Consider the following 21,959-nt stretch of genomic DNA (forward strand, 5'->3'; position numbering starts at 1 on the left):
TTCTTGTGTCCTTGTTCAGGTTCAAAGCGCTCCTGTCCAGCAAACCAACAAATGACAGCACCTGCATAGAGATCGGTTATGTGAAGTACCCCATCTTTCAGGTGAGCCCCCTCCCGCCCCCACCGTGGCCTGGAACGTCATGCTGGTGGGCACAGGACACAGGGCTTCCCTACAGACATCCACCTGTGGTTTGGCCACTGCAGAGTCATCAGTCCCCTGACTCTGGGCCCCTTCTCCCACCCCCACCAGTTTACCATCGTTTTATCCCTACAGCATTTATTGAGCACTTACTGTATACCTAGCACTCTGCTGGGACCTGGGGACACAAGGGTCAATGACCTTCCTCCCCTGGGGCCCCACAGTCCAGAGGGGGTAACTCTGAGTAACTAATCTCCTACAGTATAACACGGGGATGGGCAGGAAAGAAAGGGGGGGAGCCAACGTGCTCTGGCAACTCAGACCAGGGAAATCAGAGAAGGCCTCCTGATGAGGTGTTAGCTGGAATAGTGAAGGCTGCAGAGAAGTTGGGGAACCATAGGAAGGCTTGGGGCTTAAAAAAGGGGGTTAGACAAAGATACAAAGGTAGGGATCCAAAGGGGTACATGTACCCCGATGTTTATAGCAGCAATGTCCACAATAGCCAAACTGTGGAAAGAGCCAAGATGTCCATCGACAGATGAATGTATAAAGAAGATGTGGTATATATATACACATATATATATATGTACACACATACACACACACACACACACACACACACACACACACACACACACACACACAATGGAATATTATGCAGCCATGAAAAGGAATGAGATCTTGCCATTTGCAACAACATGGATGGAACTGGAGGGTGTTATGCTGAGTGAAATAAGTCAATCAGAGAAAGACATGTATCATATGACCTCACTGATATGAGGAATTCTTAATCTCAGGAAACAAACTGAGGGTTGCTGGAGTGGTGGGGGTGGGAGGGATGGGGTGGCTGGGTGATAGACAGTGGGTAGGGTATGTGCTATGGTGAGCGCTGTGAATTGTGCAAGACTGTTGAATCACAGATCTGTACCTCTGAAACAAATAATGCAACATATGTTAAGAAAAAAAGAAGAAGAAGAAGAAGATAGCAGGAGGGGAAGAATGAAGGGGAGTAAGTCGGAGGGGGAGACGAACCAGGAGAGACGATGGACTCTGAAAAACAGGGTTCTAGAGGGGAGAGGGGTGGGGGGATGGGTTAGCCTGGTGATGGGTATTAAAGAGGGCACATTCTGCATGGAGCACTGGGTGTTACAGCTAATTTTGAATAAAGACCTGATCAAAGCCAAAAAAAAAAGGGGGGGGGGGTTAGGAGATGCTTGGCAAAGAACAGCAGGGACGAAGCCCCAGAGCTGTGGTTCAGCCTAGTGTGATCAGAAGCCAGCAGACTTTTAAAGACATGCTGTCCTCCCACCTGCCAGGGTTAGTGAGCCGACAATGTGGGGGACCCCGGGGCTGGAATCTGTGGGATTCTGAGCAGGATCTTGTCTCCTGCAGTTCAGCTCAGGAAGCACAGCCCTGGGAAGAGCACACAGGTGGCTGAGGCTCGGGCAGGTCCGTGGGGGACTCATGCTCCAACAGGGGTGTTGAAGCTGCTCAGAGATCCTGGGGGGTGGGGGACGAGGCTGGCTGTGACCAGGGCAGCAGGGCAAGGCTCCTGATCTGGACTTGGGAGGACAGAGCTGCAGTCCGGGGCTGAAGAGCAGCATTTTGCTGTTTAAAATCAGTGTCTATCACAGGGCCTTGGGCAGTTCAGCAGCCCTTCCAAGGCTCCCTTCCTCATCTGGCGGATGGGGGAGAGGCGGTACCGCAGGGGGTGGAACAGCATAAACAAAGGCACAGTAGTGGGAAGTCATGGGGTGTGTTTGAGGGAAAGTGATTATCAGTCTATTCGGCCAGGTCCTAAGGTATATTGGAGACTGAAAAGACTCCCTGGGACCGCGTAGTATGAGCCAAGTCAGGAGAAGGTAGGCCAGATGGTGGTTCTGTCCTCTGCCCTTGACCCTGGTCCCCCAGATCCTGCTGTCCAGAGAGCTGCCAGGAAGCCACCATACCCTCACACCAGGCCCTAAAGCCTGTTGAGGTGCCTGCATCTCCACTATTAGAGATGCATTTCTTTGGTTATGCTGAAACTTCAAAAGAAAGACTCCTTCCCAAGTAACTATGGGCAAGGCACTCTTCTCTGAGCCTCATTTTCTCCATTTTTAACAAGTTAATCATTATCACCTCTAGGTCATGGGTTCTTGCAGAGATTAGCAAGTAGGACAACACGAGGAAGCATTCAACTTGGCAATTTTTAAGTGGGTTTTTGTTTGAGCTGTAACTGGTAAACCACCTCCCTACTCAGCACAAGGCCCTGTAGAGTAGGTTACTTTGGACTGACCGTGGGGGAAAGGGCAAAAGAGGTCTCCAAGGACAAGACCAGTCTGGGTGAGCCATCCCACGGAGGCGGGGGGCGGGCAGCAAGGAGGCTGGAGCCCCAGCGTGGGACTAGGGCATTGGCACACCCCTGCACCCAGCCCCTCACCACATTCCTTGCTGACAGCCAAGTAGCCACAACCCTTTCTGGAACGGTGGTGGCTGTGGAGTTTGAAATTTTTCAGAAGAACTGCTGCTTTGCTTTAGGATTCGCGGTGGGAAGACGGGGAAGAAACCTCTGTGGGGCTCCAGCTGTGAGTGAGACACTGACCTCTGCTCCCCCGTGGTTATCCGGATTCTCTTTTTTAAGGTTTTATTTATTTATTTGACAGAGAGAGACAGCGAGAGAGGGAACACAAGCAGGGCGAGTGGGAGAGGGAGAAGCAGGCTTCCCTGCCGAGCAGGGAGCCCGATGTGGGGCTCAATCCCAGGACCCCGGGACCATGACCTGAGCCGAAGGCAGACGCTTAACGACTGAGCCACCCAGGCGCCCCTATCTGGATTTTTCTTGCCAGTTTTAGAAACGAAGAAACTGAGGCTCAGAAAACTTAAATCCTGTGCCCCAGTCTTAGTGCTACTTAGGGACAGAGCCAGGACGGGAACCATCCATCTGGTGCCAAAGCCTGGACACTTGGTTCTGGAATCCCCTTCCTAAAGGGGAACAGTGGTAAGAACAGCTCGCATTTCTTGAACGCTGGCTATGTGTCAGGCTCAAAGCCAGTGCTTCTCAGCCCCTGCTGGACACTGGAGTCATATGGGGGGCTTTAAAAATTTCCCGTGCCAAGGCTGTGCATCAGAACCTGGGCTGGGGCCCAGGCATCAGAATGTTGAAGTCTCTGCCTTCCTCCCTTTGTCCCAGAGTGCAACCAAGGTGGAGAAACCATTCTCCACACTACGGTGGTTCTCCACCTTGAGCAGGTACTGGAATCTCCAGGGCAGAGGAGGAAGGGGTTGGCTTGATAAGACACAAAAGTTGAAATGCAGAGTCCTGGGCCTCGCCCCCAGAGTTCCAGATTCTGTAGGCCTGGACTGGGGCCCCGAGAATTTATATTTCTTACAAGAACCCAGGTGATGCTGCCAGTCCAGGGACCCCAATCTAAGAACCACTGCTATATGTCACCTTATTCCGTCCTTCCAGCTGCCCCAGGACACAGACCCAGAGAGGGGAAGGAAGCGGCCCGAGCTCAGGCTGCTCATCACAGCCACACTGAGGTTCGGAGCCAGGCCTGGCTGACTCCCAGACCTGATCTCCTAACTGCCTCCCTACTGTGGGGACTTGGGCCCTCCCCAAACCTCACCCAGCCCTGAGGAAAGAGTCGTAGGCCCATTAGAGTCTCAGCATGAACTAAGTGCTGAAAAATGCACACCTCCCCACCTCTCCTGAGTGCCTGTGAAGGGGGCACTTGAGCCATAAAGCCTGGAACTAATTGGGGAGGTTCCTGTAATAAGAACCTTGTAGTAGGTATTCAATCCATGTTTGCCGTGCGGATCCATTGAATGAGAGCCCTACGTGGGAAAGCTCAGCCCCAGAGGACTCCGAGGCCTGTAATTGCTTTTGACTGGGGAAGGTTTCCTGGCCACATTAGCCTCAAGTTACTGTAATGAGGAGGGACGATTTAGCAGGCCCCCGGGGATTCTCTGTGTGTTTGCCCCTTCCCCATAAAAGAAGAAAAGCCTCATTTGTGGCTTGAAATAGGCTAAGGAGGGCTGAATCCGACCCAGAAGGAGGCTCCCAGGGGCCCGTTCACTTCACTTGCATGCCAACAGAAGAATTTTAGTAAATGAGACTGCCTTGCGTTTCCTCCCTGCAAGGCTGTTTAGCATCACACGCAGGTGAGCGCCGGATGCAGCCGAGGCAGCACCTGGAAGTGGGGGCCTCCAGGAGGCCGTGGATGCCGATGAACTGAGGGCTTCGTGCAGGTTTCAGCTGCCAAGAAAAACAACCCGATAAACAGGCCCTTTGGCCTCATAAGGCTTCGTTTTGCTCCCTTGCAGAAAAGGCCTGTGTTGGCAGAGTCCGAAGGCAGAAAGGGACAGCCCAATTTAAATCCCATTAGCCCCAGGATCTCCATCCGCTGAAGGAGAGGCATTTTCAGTCCACAGCCTGACCCTGAATAAATGAGATGACACAATGGAGCAGTGCTTTGTAAATGGAGAGGCCCTGTGTTCGGGGCAGTTGCTGTTATGGGTTTTATTGTTGTTGTTATTGGTTTGGCCATTATAAAAGAGGCGCCAGGGGAATCCGTTGACGTTCGTAAGAACGGGATCCCACCATTCGCTGACGTGGTATTTTAGATGCCCATGAGCCATCAGCATGGGGGGGGGGACCCGCGGCCGTGTGATCCTTTCACAAAGTCTCGGCCACCACCGTCAACACATCGCCATCTCGGCGGCAGCCCAAAGTCAGCACATGGAGGCTCAAACACAAAAGGGAGGGAGAGGGCTCATGTTCCTGTTTGAAGTGCGCTTGCTGAGCGCAGGCACTGTGCCAGGCGCGGGAACGCAGGGATGGGCAGCCCCCGCCGGTGCCCTCGAGCTCTAGTGGGAAGTCACGCTACAGTCCTGGATGAGGTGGCACCCAGCCTGGGGTTGCAGCTAGCAGATCTGAGAAGGTTTCAGCGATGTGACCACTGAGCTAGATCCCAAAAGAGGGGGCCGAGTTCAACAGATGGAGAATCCGGGCAGAGGGAACAGCTTGGGCAAAAGCGTGGGACCGAAAGAGGTGGTAGGTTCGGTTAAAGGCAAGTGGTTGGGAGTGGTCAGAGTATAAAAGGTAGATGCTGTCGTGATTAGGAGGAGAGAAAAGGGCAGAGTGGCAGATGAGATGGGAAAAAGTACATTGATCCATAGCCGCCAGATTCCTAACAGCAAAAAAATTGGGAACAGTCCAAATGTCCCCAGGCTGATGAAGGGATACACAAAATGTGGTACATTGTTCAGAAATAAAAATAAAGGAGAGATCTGTGACAGCAAGGGCGAACCTTGAAAATGGGATGCAACCAGACCAAAGAGCACCTGTTATAGGATTCCACTCGTATGAAATGTCTGGAGCGGGCACATCCACCATGGGTGTCAGGACTGGCCCAGGAGGAAATGGGAATGGTTGGTAATGGGCACTGGGTTTCTCCTAGAGGTGTTGGAAATGTTCTAAAATTAGACAGTGGGACAGTCGCACGACATCATGAATCCACTAAAACCAGTGGCCTGGGCACTTTAAACAGAAGCAGTTTTCATTATGTGAAATATAGCTCAGTAAAACTGTAAACAACATATTTTTTAAGAAAACTACTACTTGTAAACACACATGCAAAAGGTAGATTGAGATTGGTCACAAAGGGCCTCGAGTGACCTGAGTGGAAAACACAGCAGAGGCGCTGCTGGAGAAAGATGTTTCCACCTCAGAAAAATCAAAGAGCTAACATTTACTGAGTTCTTGCCACGTGCCAGGCCCTTGCTAGGCCTGTTCCATGTCATGTAATCCTCATCACATGAGGTATGTAATGTTAGCCCCACTTTACAGGTGATGAAACTGAGGCACAGAGAGCCTAACCTAATTCAGGTCACCCAGTGTTTAAGTGGCAGAGCCTGATTGGAAACTGAGGCAGCCCGAGTGCAGGGTCCTTGCCCTTCACCACTGCCCCTATGGTGGTCACAGACCACTGGAGCCTGCAGGGACCATAGCGCATGGCCCAGCCCCAGTGCCTCATTTTGCAAATGCCCAAAGATGGGATGTAGCCAGTCTACAGATGTTCCCAGCACAGCTGCCGTGGGGCCAGACAGGGAGTCCGTGTGTCGTAAGACAGGCAGCGGACGATGGTGGAGAAGACCATGCCCACTTGGAAAGCCTACGCACCACCTAAAAAATTAACAGTTTCATGGGAAGTGGTGACGGCCAGTTCTGCACATCCTAAAGGGACATCAGTTGGCAAAGCTCTGGGACTTGGCACACCATTCAGGCCTCCTGAATCACGTGAACAGAGCACAGCCTGGCTCGGACTGCTCACACCATCAACGAGACATTGAAACCCCCGACCCCTGACAGCTTCATCCCGGATCAGGTGGTCCCGTGGTAGCCCAGAGTCTCTCTCTGGGATTTAAGTAAGAATTTTCTAGTCAAACCTAGCCATGCTCCCGGAAGGGATCAGGGATCAGCCGCTGGTGCAGGCTCTTCAAGCCGAGTGTTTTGGGGGCAGCCGGATGGGGTGGGAGGTGGGAGGGGAGAGCTCTCTAGATGGAGAGCAGAGCTGGGGGTGCACCTGGAACCCAGCAGAACCACAGGGAGACAAATGGCAGCATGCAATAAGGAAAACTATCCAACTAGGAAATGTGTCCTAAGTGGAACTTCTCCCATAAGGCAGCGATCCAGCAAGAGCAGATGTTCTAGAGGGACGCACAAACTGCCCAGCTGTAAGAGGATTGTGTCTGTGTGCTGACCCCAGACTGACGCTCTGCCCTCTGTGTCCTTTCTTCCAGCTGGTCATGCAGTATCTCTACTATGGTGGTCCAGAGTCACTGCTCATTAAAAACAACGAGATAATGGAGGTAAGGCATCTGTTGTGCTGTTGGGTGGGTGGCATCTCTGTAAACTCAGGGCACCGGCATGTGTTGGCAGTGTCTGCGGGGGACCTGTGTTGGGTTTTCACTTGGGTGCAGACCTTGGGGTCCTGCCTGCCTCCTTGGGCCTCCCGAGGGCTTCTCAGCAGAGCCCCTTCCTGGAAAACCAGGGTGCTTGGTGCACTTGCAATAGCAACTCTGCAAAATCCAACATTAATTGGCTTTGGGGCAGGGTAAGGTAAGTTTACTGAGGAGGCTGAGGCCAGCTCTAGCTCTAGGCACAGCTGGGGTGCAAACATTAGGAGCTATCCTTGGTGACTTCTAGCATCGGAAAACATTCCTTAAATCACAATGTGTCCATTGATGCAGATGCCGGGAGCCGATTATAAGGGCTCAGGATGACTCTCCCTTCTTCCCAAGGCCCCTTGGCTCCCCCGTACCTGCTGCCTACCTCTCCGTCAAGACTGCCCGCCCCTTCTGAGTCCAGGGGCCTTGTTTCTGCTCCCTTCTGCCCAAGGCCAAGAGTCCCTGCCCCTTCCTCAAAGTGGAGCCCTTGTCGGTTTTCCTACCAGAAGCCAAAATCACTCTGGTAATCCCGAGCAAAGGAGCCAAGATCCCATTCAGGTGTCCAAAGTCCAGGGTGCCTGGCTGATTAGAGATGTCAGAGCACTGTCGGTCCTTCAAAAGATAACCCCACACAGTGATGAAAACACAGACTCTGGGCCAATCGGGGTTTTGATCCAGGCTCTTCCCCGTCTGAGCTGTGTGATCTTGGGCTCTCTGAGCCTCAGTTTCCTCACCTGGAAATGGGAATAACAAGATCTACCTCATTGGGTTTTTAAGATTGTAAGATTATATAATAAGGTGCCTAGAACGGTGCCTGGCACCTGGGGAGTGCCGTAAGGGCTGTGTATTCACTGGGTGGTCCATTTATCCCTCCCTTCGGACTCCGCAAACCCTTCCATGGTCATCGTCTCCCCCCCCCCGCCACCACCCCCCCACAGTTCCTCTCTCGTTTCTCTGGACCGCGCCTCTGACACTTCTCCACCTGCAGACCAAGCTACCATCTGAGGATGTGGGCTCTTTTGTCACGTTTGTTTTTATTTTAAAATCGAAATAACAAACGCACGTGTAAATCACATAAATAATGCAGAAGAGCTTGTCACCAAAAAGCAGCTCCCCCTGCCCCCACCCCCACCCCCATCCTTTCCTCACAAAGTCAGTCCCTTTGACCTCTCAGGGGCCGCCACGGCAGTATGCAAAGGGACAGAGACCCCTGCCCTCTCGGGCTCTCTGAGGGCGACAGCATGACATCATGTCTGCTGGGAGAAGGGCTTGGAGGACGACTGAGGCCGGGTAAGGAAGCCGGACAGTGACGGAGGGAAGTGACCCGAGGTGGCATGGTCCGGGAGGCTTCTCCAAGGTGACCTTTGTGGGGACACCCGGTTGAACAGAAGGAGTGAGCCGCATCCGTGTCCATCTTGCTAACTAAGGGCGTTCACCCTTACTTCCTTATTTCTGGACACGGCAACTGTAAGCACTTTTGCTTGACCTCCCGCTAGAATAGCCGTGAACCTGGTTCCCTTCAGCCCCCTCCCCTCGGCCATCTTCCTCCGCAACAGAGTTCTATCCCTGTGTCTCAGTTTCTAGGGTTTCCTTTGTGCTTTAAAGTGACAGACCCACACCTGTGCTCCCAGCCCTTCTCCTTGGGACATCTCTGTGGAAAAATGAGGATTTTCCCCATTGTCCTCCCTTTATTTCCACCTCCCAACCTCTAACAGGCTCTTCTTATGATTTTTAGCTTCTGTCTGCCGCTAAATTTTTCCAGCTGGAGGCTTTGCAGCGACACTGTGAGATCATCTGCGCAAAGAGCATTAACACTGACAACTGTGTGGATATTTACAATCACGCCAAGGTAATCAATCCTGCCCGGGCTGCCCGGAGCATGCGCCGGGGACCGAAGTGGCTCGGGGCAGAGAGCTGACGCTGGCCTGCCCACTCCAGGCTGAGCTGCCTGCATTCCTCCCCCCTCGGCCTCCCACTCTAGAAAAGATGCCTTGCCCTTCATCTCGCCCCTCCAGAATACAGTGAGAGCAGAAAGTTTCAAAAGCAGAGTTGTTTCCAAAACAGTGCTTTTCGAATGCAAATGTGCACTTGAATCACATCGCAGACCCTGACTCAGCAAACCCCCAGGTGGGCCCTGGTCTGCGTTTCTAACAAGCTCCCAGGTGAAGCCTCTGCTGCTGGTCTAAGCCACACCTTGAGTAACAAGTTTCTGGAATAGTGGCTCTCCAGGTGTGTTCTCCAATCCAGAAACATCAGCCTCTTCGGGGAACTTGTTAGAAATGTATATTCTAGAGCCCCATCCCAGACCCCCTGAACCAGAAACTCTGGGGGAGAGGCCCACCATCTATGGCTTTGCAAGCCCTCCAGGTGACTCTGGTGCATGCTCAAGTATGAGCACCACACCGTTCTAGAACTGACTACACAGGAGAATCACCTGGGCACTCACTTAAAATCCCTATGCCTGGGGCCTATCAAAGACCAATTAAATCTGCCTCTGGGGGTGGAGCTTGGTAAAAGATATTTTCCAGAGCTTCCAGGTGATTTCAGATATGGCCAAGGTTGAGAACAGCCCTGGAGACCCCCAAGGGGTCCTCCTGGTCAGGTGGACCCAACACCTAATCAGAATCACCTGGGGAGAGTCCAGAATCTTTAGCCCCTACCCCCCAACGGTCTCTGCAGTGGGGCTCAGGAATCTGTATATATTTTTTTAAAGATGTATTTATTTTAGAGTGAGAGAGCACATGAGCGGGGGCGGGGAGGGGGAGAGGGAGAGAGAATCTGAAGCAGACTCCAAGCTGAATGCAGAGCCCGATGTGGGGCCTGATCTCACAACCAAGAAATCATGACCTGAGCTGAAATCAAGAGTTGGGCACTTAACAGACTGAGCCAGCCAGGCGCCCCAGGAATCTATATTTTTAACAAGCTCCTGGGGTCCCTGTTGTGACTTCTGCCCTAAGGCCAGTCTTGACTCCAGTGTTGGGGGACCACTGACCTCATCCAATTCATGTCACCTGTGGGGGTACTGGAACCAAGAGAATTCAAATACTTTGTCCAGGTGCCATTTCATTTGGTCCCGTGTGCTCAGGACAGACACATTAGCATTTGCTAGAAGAAACAATGAAATGAGTTGTGAGCAGGAATTAAAACAAAAAAGTCTTGTTCTGTGTCCTGGAGCTCAGGACACATCTCCCACATCCGCAAGGCTGTAGAGTGACAACTGACATGAATTACGCTCTCGCTTTTTGGGAAAACTCAGGCTGCCTTTGAGATGTTTTCTCTCTTACGCCAACACTCAAGAGGCCCTTTTAGCGTGCAGTCGCCTGTACTAAGAGCCTTGACACATCTTCCTTTTTAACCCTCCCTGCAACCCTTTTAGGTAAACACTATCATTAGTCCCATGTCATAATAAGGAAACTGAGGCACAGAGAGGTGAAGTAACTTGCTTAAGGTCACACAGCTATGGAGATTTTTTTTACTGTAGTAAATGCACATAACATGAAATTTAGCATTTTAACCATTTATTAAGTGTACATTTGAGGGGCATTCAGCACATTCACACTGCTATACAACCATCACCACCATCCGTTTCCAGAGCTTTCCATCTTCCCAAACGGAAACTCTGTACCTACAAAACACTAAGTCCCCATTTCCCACTCCCCTCAGCCCCTGAAACCACCACTTAACCTTATATCTCTATGAATTTGACTCCCCTAGGGACCTGATGTAAGTGAAATCATGGAGTATTGGCCCTTTGTGACTGGCTTATTTCCATTAGCACAGTGCTCTCAAGGTTCATCCATGCTGTAGCATGTGTCAGAATTTCATTTCTTTTTTTTTTTAAGATTTTATTTATTTATTTGAGAGAGCACAAGCAGGGGGAACGGCAGGCAGAGGGAGAAGCAGGCTTCCTGCTGAGCAGGGAGCCCAACATGGGACTCGATCCCAGGTCCTTGGGATCCTGACCTGAGCCGAAGGCAGATACCTAAGGACTGAGTCACCCAGGCATCCCATTTCATTTCTTTTTAAAGCTGTATAGTATTTCCTTGTATGGGGAGACCACACTGTGTCTATCCATTCATCTGTCAATGGACACTTAGATGGCTTCCACTCTTTGGCTACTGTGGATAATGCTGCTATGAACATGGCGCCGGGCAGGAGGGGAGTAGACAAATATCTGTTCAAGTCTCTGCTTTTAGTTCTTTGGGGCATATACCCAGAAGTGTAAGTCTAGATTTGTCTTACTCCAAAGCACAGGTTCCTAACCTTGTGTTTATTGTCTGGCCTAATAAATGTTTGAAATATGTGCAATAATTGTTGGTACTCAGAAAAGATCTTCTGATTGGTCATCAGTAAATCAACAACTACAAGCTGTTTCCTACACACACACATGCACACGCATGCACGCACATGCACTAGGTATTTTAGTTAAGTGAAGGTTTTACCAAAATCTGGTTTCTCAGGACACAGTACATTTTTTTTAATCTTAAACTGATGACTTCGCAGGAAAGCATCCAGAGGCTGCTCTCTACCCAAGAGGAGAGCCTGGTTGTTCCTTGTAGTTCTTCCCTTCCCCTGGCCATGGACCTTCAAAGTGCCCTGTGAACCCAGCACCCACCAGTGGCTTTGCCGTGGCCGGTCCTCTTGACAGCGATCCATTTTAATCACTCCAGGCTCCTTGGCAAGCGGCTTCCGTAGCTCTCGTATTTAATAATGCAGCCGGATGCGGTGTGAGCCCAGGCTGGGAATACACGTGTGCTGCAGGCTTTGAATACCTCTGGCAGGGAGCTGCCCCTTTGGCGTATACACCTTTGCAGTCAGAGCTTTGCCTTTTACAGACTCCGGCCACTGCCACGGCCCCCAGGCCACATCCTGCTGTATTTCCAATGCAGAAGTCGGCCCCTCATGATACTTGCATGGGGGACAGGGCAAAGCCAGCCAGCCCATGCCCTTTCTCTGCGCTGCTTCCCCCGTGCTCTGGGTACTGCACCACCACTGATGATCACATGCTGCATGAGTTCTATTCCTGGCAGATTGTGCTGCAAATTGAGGCTAGTTTAGTGAAAGATGGAAAAGAAAGAAACCAACTCTTGGTTGGAACCCCAGGAAACACAGGCATTTACACGCTAATAACAATGCTCCAAATGTCAACAAGCCCTTGGCAACAATACCTCTATATGACATCTAACTGAGACAGCTGTGGAATTTTATACAGATGAGAAGGCCATCCCATAAATGCATGGCTTAGCCATCTTGTTTTCCCCCGGCAAAGCTGTTCCAAACTATTCAGTCATGAAAAAGGGGCCCTGGAGGGGCACCTGGGTGGCTCAGTTGTTAAGCGTCTGCCTTTGGCTCAGGTCATGATCGCAGGGTCCTGGGATCGAGCCCCGCATCAGGCTCCCTGCTCCACGGGAAGCCTGCTTCTCCCTCTCCCACTTCCCCTGCTTGTGTTCCCTCTCTGACAAATAAATAAAATCTTAAAATAAAAGGGGGGGTGTGCCTGGAGCTTCTGATGGCCCTTTCGAGTTATCTTTCAACCTGGGAAAAAGAATAGGCTGGTTCATCAAATTGAATCTAAGCTAGTGCAGTAAGCTCAACAGTGCACTGTGCTAGAAAGAACACAGATTTGGAAACCAGGGAATTCATTAGTGTTCATTGAGCACCCACTATTTACCAGGAACTGTATTCATCAGAATATAATAAATTAGTAAGACATAGTCTCTGTCCTTGAAAAATTATCGTCTAGGGATAGAGGTCAGCAAATTTTTCTGTGGAAGACCAGGTAGATATTTCCACACAGGCCAAACGGTCACTGTTATACCTCCTCAACTCTGCCGTAGTCACACAAAAGCAGCCATAGATGACATGGAAACGATGGATGTGGTTGTGTTCCAATAAAACTTTATTTACCAAAGCAGTTAGTGGGCCAGATTTTGCCCACAGGCCCTCAATTTGTCAACCATTGGTCCAGGAGATGAGAGTTCCCACCCCAGTTCTGTCAGTAATTAGCTGTGTGGAGGTAGTCAAGGGTCTGATGTATAGTCACCATTGAATAAATATCACCAAATATAAATGTAAGTATTTATTGTTCTCCATTTACACTTACTGTTCTCCACTTACACTACCTTATGCTGAGTGACATTCATATACAAAGTGAATGGCCAGGTGTGGTAAAGGGGGATGCTCTCTGTGTCCACAGAATCAAAGATAGGCAACTCTGAGCCTCAGTTTCCCCGCCTGTACAGTGAGGGCTTTTACTCTATGACTCTAAGAGCAGGGTTCATGTTGAAAGAATGAAAGCATTCCTAAGATCTCTCCCAGCCCCAGTATGAACATTGGGTGGTAACAAGCCCTCTCACCTGATAAACCTCACCACATCTTCTGAATCTCTCAGAGACCTCATAATTACCTGGTGCCTCTGGTTCATTCCTTTCATTTTATAACTGGGGAAACTGAGGCACAGAAAAGTGATTTGATTTGCACAAGGTTGCACATGGTTTTTATACACAGAGTTGCCTTTGGCTCAGTGAATTAGCACATGGTGTCAGGGAGTTCATGATTACAGGCTTGGTCCTTCTAAGGGCCAGTTAGCTGGGCTAGGTTCTTTTTTTTTTAGATGTATTTTTATTTATTGTGGGGGGGAAGGGGCAAAGGGGGAGAATCTTTAAGCAGATTCCCCACTGAGCACGGAGCCTGATGTGGGGCTCAATCCCACGACCGTGAGATCATGACCTGAGCCAAAACCAAGAGTCAGATGCTCAACCAACTGAGCCACCCAGGCGCCCCTGGGCTAGGTTCTGTAGATACAGTCAGTTCCCTTTCTCCCAGCCTGACCACGTACTTTGTCCATGTGGGTCACTGGATACCAGTTGGTGAGAAGGAGAGTAATAGTTTACATTTACAATGACAACTAGCAGTGAGTGTGACTACAGTTGACCGTTACTCTGACACTCCTTGCATTATCTCATTCAATCTCAACAACAGACTATTAAGTAGGTATTATCATCATCCCCATTTTACAGATAGGAATTTTGAGGCAAAGAGAGATTATATACTTGCCCAACAGCTGATAGCTAAAGTCGTAAATCAGGAAGGAAGGAAGGAAGGAAGAAAAGATCCCAGAGGCCCCTCCCTTAGCTCTGCCTCTCCTAAGTGTGACAGATGACAAAATCATGCCATAAATCATCCCAACAAGATTTGGAATGCTGGTGTCCTAATTCTCATTTTGAAAATGATGAACCTAAGCTAGGGGCCAAGTCACCCAGCCCTGGTCACATATTCAGGAAGGTAGGGGAGCCCTCACTTGAATCCGAGTGTTCCAGCTCATTCCACTGAAACCCTGTTGGCACTGCCTCATTATCACTGCACCATTCCACATCTGCCAACTTAAAGTGAATCTCTAGTTTAAAGGACAGGTTATTAGGGAGTTCAGAAGGATGATTCAGCATTTAGATGATTTAGATAATTCATCTAAATAAAGTAGCAGGATGTCATCTCAAGGAGCTCTTAACAACTTCTGAGCATCCAGTTCATTGTGATAGACTTACAAGCTTTGGAAACTGTAGAAAAGGTCTGTAGACAGCCAACCGACATATCCACATTTACTTCTGTGCCTCAAACATGAGTCCCTCCACCAGGCACACGCATGCGGCTAAACACCCGGCCTCTGAGTAATGGTGTCAGGCTGGAGGCAATGTCTTGGTTGTTAAGCGCACAGCCTTAAGGACTTGAATTGCCAGGGTTCCATTCCTGGTTCTGCCCTGGACGCACTGCATGATTTTTTTTGTAGGTTACTCTCTTATCTGTTTCCTCGTCTGTAAATTGGAGGTGGTAATACGCCTGCCTCCAGGAAAGTTGAAGATTAAATGAGATGATGCACGTGAAGTGCCTTGCGAGGTGCCTGGCATATTGTAAGCTCTCAGGAAATGTTCACTGTGAGTCCATTACTCTGTTAGTTAACTGTTCACTCGTACATTCAACAAAGACTAAGTGTCTGCCATGTGCCAAGCCCTTGGCTTGGCCCCTGAGCTAGGTCAACATAATCCCTTCCCCACTGGCTTAGTCTGTGAGGAACCCCGTCTCTAGATCACTTTCTCAACCTCGGCACTGACAGCTTGAGCTGCGGGATCCTCTGCGGCAGGGGCTGTCCTGTGCATCGTGAGAGCTTTAGCAGCATCCCTGGCTTCCACCCATTAGATGCCGATAGTACATACATCACCACCACCACCCAGTTGTGACAACCAGACGGCCTCCAGGCTTTTCCAGATGTCCCCTGGGAGGCAAAATCACCGCTGGTTGAGAAGCCACTGCCCTAAATCCAGGGCATAGGTAGTCCATGCCCACTCGGGTTTGCTGTGAGAGTCAAATGGGTTAGTACTCGAAGAGCTTAGAGCTGTGTCTGCAACTCCATTCATGTGCGGGTTAGCTACAGTACAACAAAGAAACGCAAAACCCAGGGGTTAAACCAGTAAGCACTTTTCAGCCCCGTGAGTCGACAGGAGAGCTGGAAGTTTCTTCTGGTCTCCATGGGCCTTGCTTCTGAAATCAGTTGGCTGGTCCGCCGTGCTTGGCTCTGGTGACCCTGGCTGGGCTCTGTCACTGTCTCCTCTCAGTTTCCTGGAGCCGCTCACCCTCCAAGCAGGCTCGCCTGGGCCTGTTCTGCTGCAGAGCCCGGGTTCTGAGCAAGAGCGCGAAGTCCACACCTGGCCCCTTAAAGCTAGCTCAGGATTGGCGGCTCTCACTGCTGCCCCCTGCTGTTGGCCTGAGGAAGTCACAGGGCCACGCCAGGAGAAATGAGCCCCAGCCACCTAGGCGAATACAGAGCAAAGGGCAGAGAATCAGGGCTGTTGTTGTCAACAGTCTACCTTCACGGCTGTTCTCCATTATTAGGTATGCAGGCAGCCAGGTGCATTTCAGAACCATAACCTCCTCCTGCTTCCTGTCTCTCTCCACAGTTCCTTGGAGTCACAGAGCTCTCCGCATACTGTGAAGGCTACTTTCTCAAAAACATGATGGTCCTCATTGAAAACGAAGCCTTCAAGCAGCTCCTCTATGACAAAAATGGCGAAGGGACAGGCCAGGATGTGCTCCAGGACTTACAGAGGACGTTGGCCATCAGGATTCAGTCAATCCACTTGTCCTCTTCCAAAGGTTCTGTCGTATGAAACGTCCAGAGCAGGGAACGGTTCCCGGGGACTTTCCAGATCCTGCTGCTGCATTGGCTTCACACAAACACATACCAAGTTCACCTGGCGTCTGTTTTTGGCTAGGCCAAGGAGCTGTCTCCACTGCCTCAGCTTCTCTCGAATAAGCAATTTCAGCTCCCGTGCGTTCCTGTTGAAAAACAAAGGACATGCCACCAGTCAGATGGCAGTGGGGTCCAGCGCGCGAAGGTCAACATGGGGCAGCCAAGCCAAGCCCATCGGAAAGCACCCCTGGGGCGGTCAAACACCCGTCGCCGGGACCACTGTCCAATGGATGGATTGAGGACTAAAGGTCGTCTGGGTTGCCGGTTGAGAGCCAGAGAACGTAACTGGTCTGACCCTGACGAGCATCGTGTTCCCATGAAGGACCTTCGTCACTGCAGTTCAGGGAGAGTCAGCCATGGTAGCAAATTCGCGAGACTGTTACCAAGAGCGAAGAAATAATTTGGCAAATTTTTAGGGGTGGGAACTTTTTAAAATATTCATAACAAAACAAAAAACAGGGCAGCCTTGTAGTTTAAAATCTATTTCTAAAAGCTTAACAGTTCATTTTCAATTGAATTGTGTTTAGGGATCTGTGTTTTGAGTTTTGTTTTTGTTTCTGTTTTTAAAAAAAAAAAGTAAGTTGCAGGTCTATACTATATAAACATGCATCTGACAAGATATTGCTGATATTCTATACAAGGTAAAATAATAATCTTGCCTTAGTGATCATGGTTACACAGAGAGGTGCACTGCCAATAATTATCTCTAACTTGATAGTTGAAAACAATGTGCATGCTAATCGTGATTTCGGGGTGAGAATAAAACACCCCCCACATAACAAAACATGCATTTGCATGGGCCCGAACCAGTGAAATGTTATGTTTGTGCTTCATTTTTGCCAAGGTAAAAAATGTTCCATCACTTCTTGCTAAAAATCCATTTGGTGAAAACTAGAACATATTCCTTTCCTTTAACAATGATTCTGGGATGCTTTTGCAGAAATGCGTTCATAGATGATGCTGATGGGGGGTGGGGAGGGCGCACGCCAGAGGATTTACTGTTAATCCCAAAGTTTTCTCTGTATTCTCAGAAGATGTTAATAGTTTGTTACTAGCCAGAGAATATGACTATGTTAGATTATTTTTAAAGATGAGACATGTACGATAGGAAGGATTCTTTCTGTATTCCGAGAGTGTACAGTTATAGGGTTATCTATAATGAAAGTTTATATCGACAGGGTTCCGTTTTGCTCTGCCATATATTATAAGCAAAAGAGATTGGTGAAGTGCCACAATATTCCAAGTAATTTTTGAGTTGCTGCCTTTCTTTTTTTTTCTTGTCCGTTAATTTGAAACCTAGTTAGAAACGAGAATGACTTTTAGCCTTTGGGGTTGGCACAGTCTCATGGGTAAACCTCTTTCCTAGCATGCCTTTGCGAAGTCGTGCACAGACCCTAGACTCTAGAGAAGCTGCTGTCACCCATCATACTTGCTCCCTGAGCCACCGTCCAGAGGACTAATGCCAAGTTACATGGGTGTGACCCATGGAGCGCCTGGGCCGCGTCTGCCTACAACATTGGCCCTCAAGTGATTTGGATCTACGAGGCCTCTCTCTTACTTGGTCATTTGCAAACCTCCCCAGGTCCTACCATCAGATGAAGAAGGGGGGGTGGGTGGGGGGGGAGAGAAACTGCCTGCAGAGGAGGCCACGTTCCAGAAGATACACAGCCCGTGTGTGAGCCATCGCTGCCTCCTTCCTCCTCTGTGTTCTCAGAAATGCTATATGATGTTCCCTTCACCATGACTGACTTCCCCGCGAATGTCCTATGCTAGTTTGGGGCCTCTGGCCTCCGAGTTGTACAGGGGCAACTCCCGACGCGCTTCTGTTATAGTTTGGTGTGTGCTTTCTCTGTCATTAAATGATTTTCCCAAGCCGCGCATCATGTGTGTGGTACGAGTGAGCTCTTTCCCGGCAGGTGGGGCCTGAGAACTTCATTCAGTTGAAAGACTGGAAAATGTGGCCCTGCAGAAAGAGTCAAGGAAAATGAAGACACCAGGTGAAAGACAGGGGCTCGTGTCGTTGGCAGTGGGCCGCCACCTGTCTGCTCTGTCAAGCAGAGGTTGGTGTGCAGGCTCGAGTCCCCCAGGTCTGCATACACCTGTGGGTGCCCCCCTTGGAGGACTTACAGGCGCCACCACCCCAGCCACTGGCCTAATGCAGCTAATCAGCCTGCAGAGCGTTTAGCTCTGGCTGTCACTTGTGTGCCCTAAGGAAGCTTTCTGGGGAGTGGGAAGATGGAGAAAAAGAAGTTCTCCCCACATGGCGTGTCTCCCACCAAGGGCCAGCCTGACTTGATGTTTGTGATGGTGGCAGCATTCTGGGGTGGCGGGGGGGCCACAGAGGGACAAGCAGCTCTCTTCTTGGGTATCCTCATCACTGAGGTCAGACCAAGGCCCCACCTGGTCTGCTCTGGCCCAGCCCGGGTCTGGGTGAAGATTGATATCCGCTGGCTCACCCACAAGGCCTACAGGAAGCCAGGGCAAGGAGGCCTGGGCCAGGGAGGCCCGGTAAACGGCTGACCTCACCAGCCCCTGGGCCCTGCTTAGCAGGCAAGCTCTGTTTCTTTAAGAAATTCCTTCCTTGTGTTCTTTAAGAAATTCTGGGGGCCAGAACTCTGAGTCAGGCCTGGAGAACAGAAGGTCGATTTATTTTTGACTGTGCATCACCCTCTGTGTGGCCTCAGGGTGAGTACACCATTTGATTTATTCCTCTTGCAAAGATCAAGTATATGCTACCGCATTTGCCTTTTACTTCTCTGACGGGAGGCTTTGTCATTCGGTCCTTAGTGAAGCCTGTAGCATCTGAGGCCCTAAACAGCTTGGGGGGAGAAGGCTGAGCCCACCTGCCTGCCACAAAGCACCCTCCACCCCTTCCACAGCTAGGAGGAACTGGGGGAGGGTGTGCATGCAGCCACCTGAATAAACACAAAGGCCCCTACTTGGCTTCTGCGGCCCCCAAAATGCCCATGTGCGGTTGGTCTTGTATATACCACATTTAAATGTCATCCATGCTTCCCAAAAGAAGGAGAAGTCCACCCAAAATGGCGATCAAGGTGTGAGCTCCCATCACAGGAGGCAGAAGCTAGAAGACAGTGTAGCCACCCCTCAGGGTCCGGTTGGATGGAGGGGCTTCTGAGATCTTCTCTGCCCCTAAGATTCTTTAGTCCTGTGATTCTGGTTCTGTGGCTTGCGTTGTTTTTCCCTGTGAAGCCCCAGGCCAGAAGTGTTAGTCCAACTGGGCCTTGTTTCATCCCACCTCATCTGTTACTGCGCCGTGTTCAGGCAGGGTGGATAAAGGGTAAGGATCCCACACAGCCGTTGGAGAAAATCTTTTATTTCACTAGTCCTGGGTTCCCTGTTGTCTTCAAATTCCACGCTCACTCCCTCTGCCCCTCACTTGGCAGTCGCTAGCTTGAGTCACAGACGAATGGGCGCAGATCCACATCCCACCATTCTAGCTCCCTTTCCGACTGGCCTGACCAGACACCCTGCAAGACGGTTTCCTGGGCTTCTTGGCTTGAGGGTTCACATCAGGGAGATGCACAGCCATTGCCAAGCTTCGGGCTGCAAGCAGGTCTGGAAACGTTCACATATCCGAGCCAGTACAGCCCCTGACTAGCCCTGAGACATTGGACAAATCAATCACAAAATCCAGTTTTCGTTTTTCTCTTCTGAACAATTGGTGTAAATATAACTAGTTAATAGCATCATTAAGAAGATTAAGCAAGATTTTGTGCAGGCCCTCCTACACAGTAGCAGAGAAAGCCACTTCCAAACTTGTAAGACCAAGCAGAGGGAAGGAGAACCTGATGATTCACACAAGGAAGGGAGGGTTAACAATTCGGCCCTTCATTTCCTTTTTTTGATTATTTTTATTTAAATTCAATTTAGTTAACACATAGTGTATTATTAGTTTCAGAGGTAGAATTTAGGGATTCATCAGTTGCGTATAACACTGAGTGTTCATTACCTCAAGTGCCCTCCTCAGTGCCCATCAGCTGTCCTTCATTTCTAGAACTTTCTACTGCAGCCATTCCCAGGGTGGTTTGTCATCTCTAGGGTTGTGCTACTTGTTCCAGGGAATGTGGAGAAATTCTCCAAAAACAGCTCTATTGCAATCCTAGTTCCTAGCATGGTGCCTCACACAAAGTCAGTGATCAAGAAATGTTTAAGTCAATGGAAGCCAAGTTCAACTAGATTTTTCTTCATATAAGTACTGTAAATATTTCATAAATACTAAATATAAGTACTAAAAATGCTTTCACATTATCACTATATTTGCTAAATATTAGAGTTGCAGGGATTCGCTCTCCCTAACTCCTCATCTACTTGGGAACGTGAGACTCACATTTGTGACCCATTTGACGCGAGTCCAAGGCCCCGCAAATGACCAAGCAGGAACAGACCCACTGGTTCGACTCAGTCCAGGGCTGGGGACCATGGCTGAAGAGGAGGCAGGTAGCCACAAATCCCCAGGGGAAGAAAACACCAACTGTCAACTCCAGAAAATGCCAGGACCACTGTCCTCAACAAAGTGGCAGCTAGCCCTCGTCCATTCCTGCCACTTGAGTATGTGGACACTCATCCCCCACCCCTCCCCCACCCCTCCACTGAGAAATCCTCCTGGTGAAACTTCACATCACCTGTGTCCCTCCCAACCTGGCCAATGCCTTGGGTAAAACAGCATGTGCCTTGGACATGACCACTGGGAAGCTGATAGGATGCCTATTTTTTCACCCTCTTTAAAAATAACCCAGCAGATTTTAAACTTCCTGCTTGGTAGGAGAAAATAGAACTCGCACTCAGCAATCACGTTGCACATTAGTTCCCATTACTGATGAGGCAGTGGGGTAATGAGTGCCCTATGAAAGGACATGCCTCCAAGTTTAGCTCCGAATATGAAAAGACAATCTGTCTGCGTGAATAGGCAATTAAAAGAGATGCCCTGTTGGCATTGATGCGTTCTTTGGATGTTGCTTTCAGAGTTAACCTCGGATGAGTTCTGAATTTTAATGCCACCTCAAAACTCTGGGATGAAGAGCTGCCAGGAGAGTTGGCAGGTGGGTAGAATGGAGGGGCTCCGGGTTCCGGGCCGGGCACCAGATCCCGCCTCCAGTCCTGTTGCTGCCATCAACTACTTGGTGACCTTGGCTGGGCCCCTTCTCCATTCTGGACCTACTCTAAATGAAAGCCTTTCTGAGCTGATGTTCTGTGCGCCTAGACTGAACATGTCACACTCCTCTTGCTACACTCATGTATTAGAACCTTGCGGTAACACCATTTAGTGGGATAGAACATTCTGGATTGCATCCAGGAGGACTTAGGTAAAGGAACCTCAATGTACAATGATGTCTTTGGTAAAAGAGGCAAGAAATCAAGTAAAAGCCTTACAACAAGGTTCCACAATGTTTTATGATGAGGATGCATCTCATCAAATCATAGCCTCATGACCACCATCTCCTTTTTGTTTTGTTCTTTTCGCTTTTCGTTTTTAAATAGTTACAGATTCACAGGAAGTTGTGAAGATAGTACAGAGAGGTCCTTATACCCTTCACCCACTTCCCTCCAATGGAGGCATCTTAACTGTCTCTAGTACATTATCGAAACCAGGAAATTGACATTGGCACAATGCATGTGTCTAAGT

At 49.7% G+C, this 21,959-nt stretch overlaps 1 protein-coding gene across 1 annotated transcript in view; it reads left to right on the forward strand.

The window, feature by feature from the left end:
• ABTB3 (ankyrin repeat and BTB domain containing 3) overlaps window positions 1-17,915 on the forward strand; it is a 298,415-nt gene extending 280,500 nt beyond the window's left edge. The window contains exons 14-17 of the mRNA XM_028088606.2: window positions 20-101; window positions 6,925-6,993; window positions 8,807-8,920; window positions 16,023-17,915. Coding sequence (XP_027944407.1) covers window positions 20-101; window positions 6,925-6,993; window positions 8,807-8,920; window positions 16,023-16,232 — 475 coding nt within the window. The 3' untranslated portion in view covers window positions 16,233-17,915. The remainder of the gene's footprint in view (window positions 1-19; window positions 102-6,924; window positions 6,994-8,806; window positions 8,921-16,022) is intronic.
• Window positions 17,916-21,959: the final 4,044 nt, after the last annotated feature.

This window comes from Eumetopias jubatus, unplaced genomic scaffold (genome assembly GCF_037043125.1).
Source record: "Eumetopias jubatus isolate StellerSeaLion01/CBP00866 unplaced genomic scaffold, mEumJub1_p1.0 scaffold_8, whole genome shotgun sequence".
NCBI classification, from domain to species: Eukaryota; Metazoa; Chordata; class Mammalia; order Carnivora; family Otariidae; genus Eumetopias; species Eumetopias jubatus.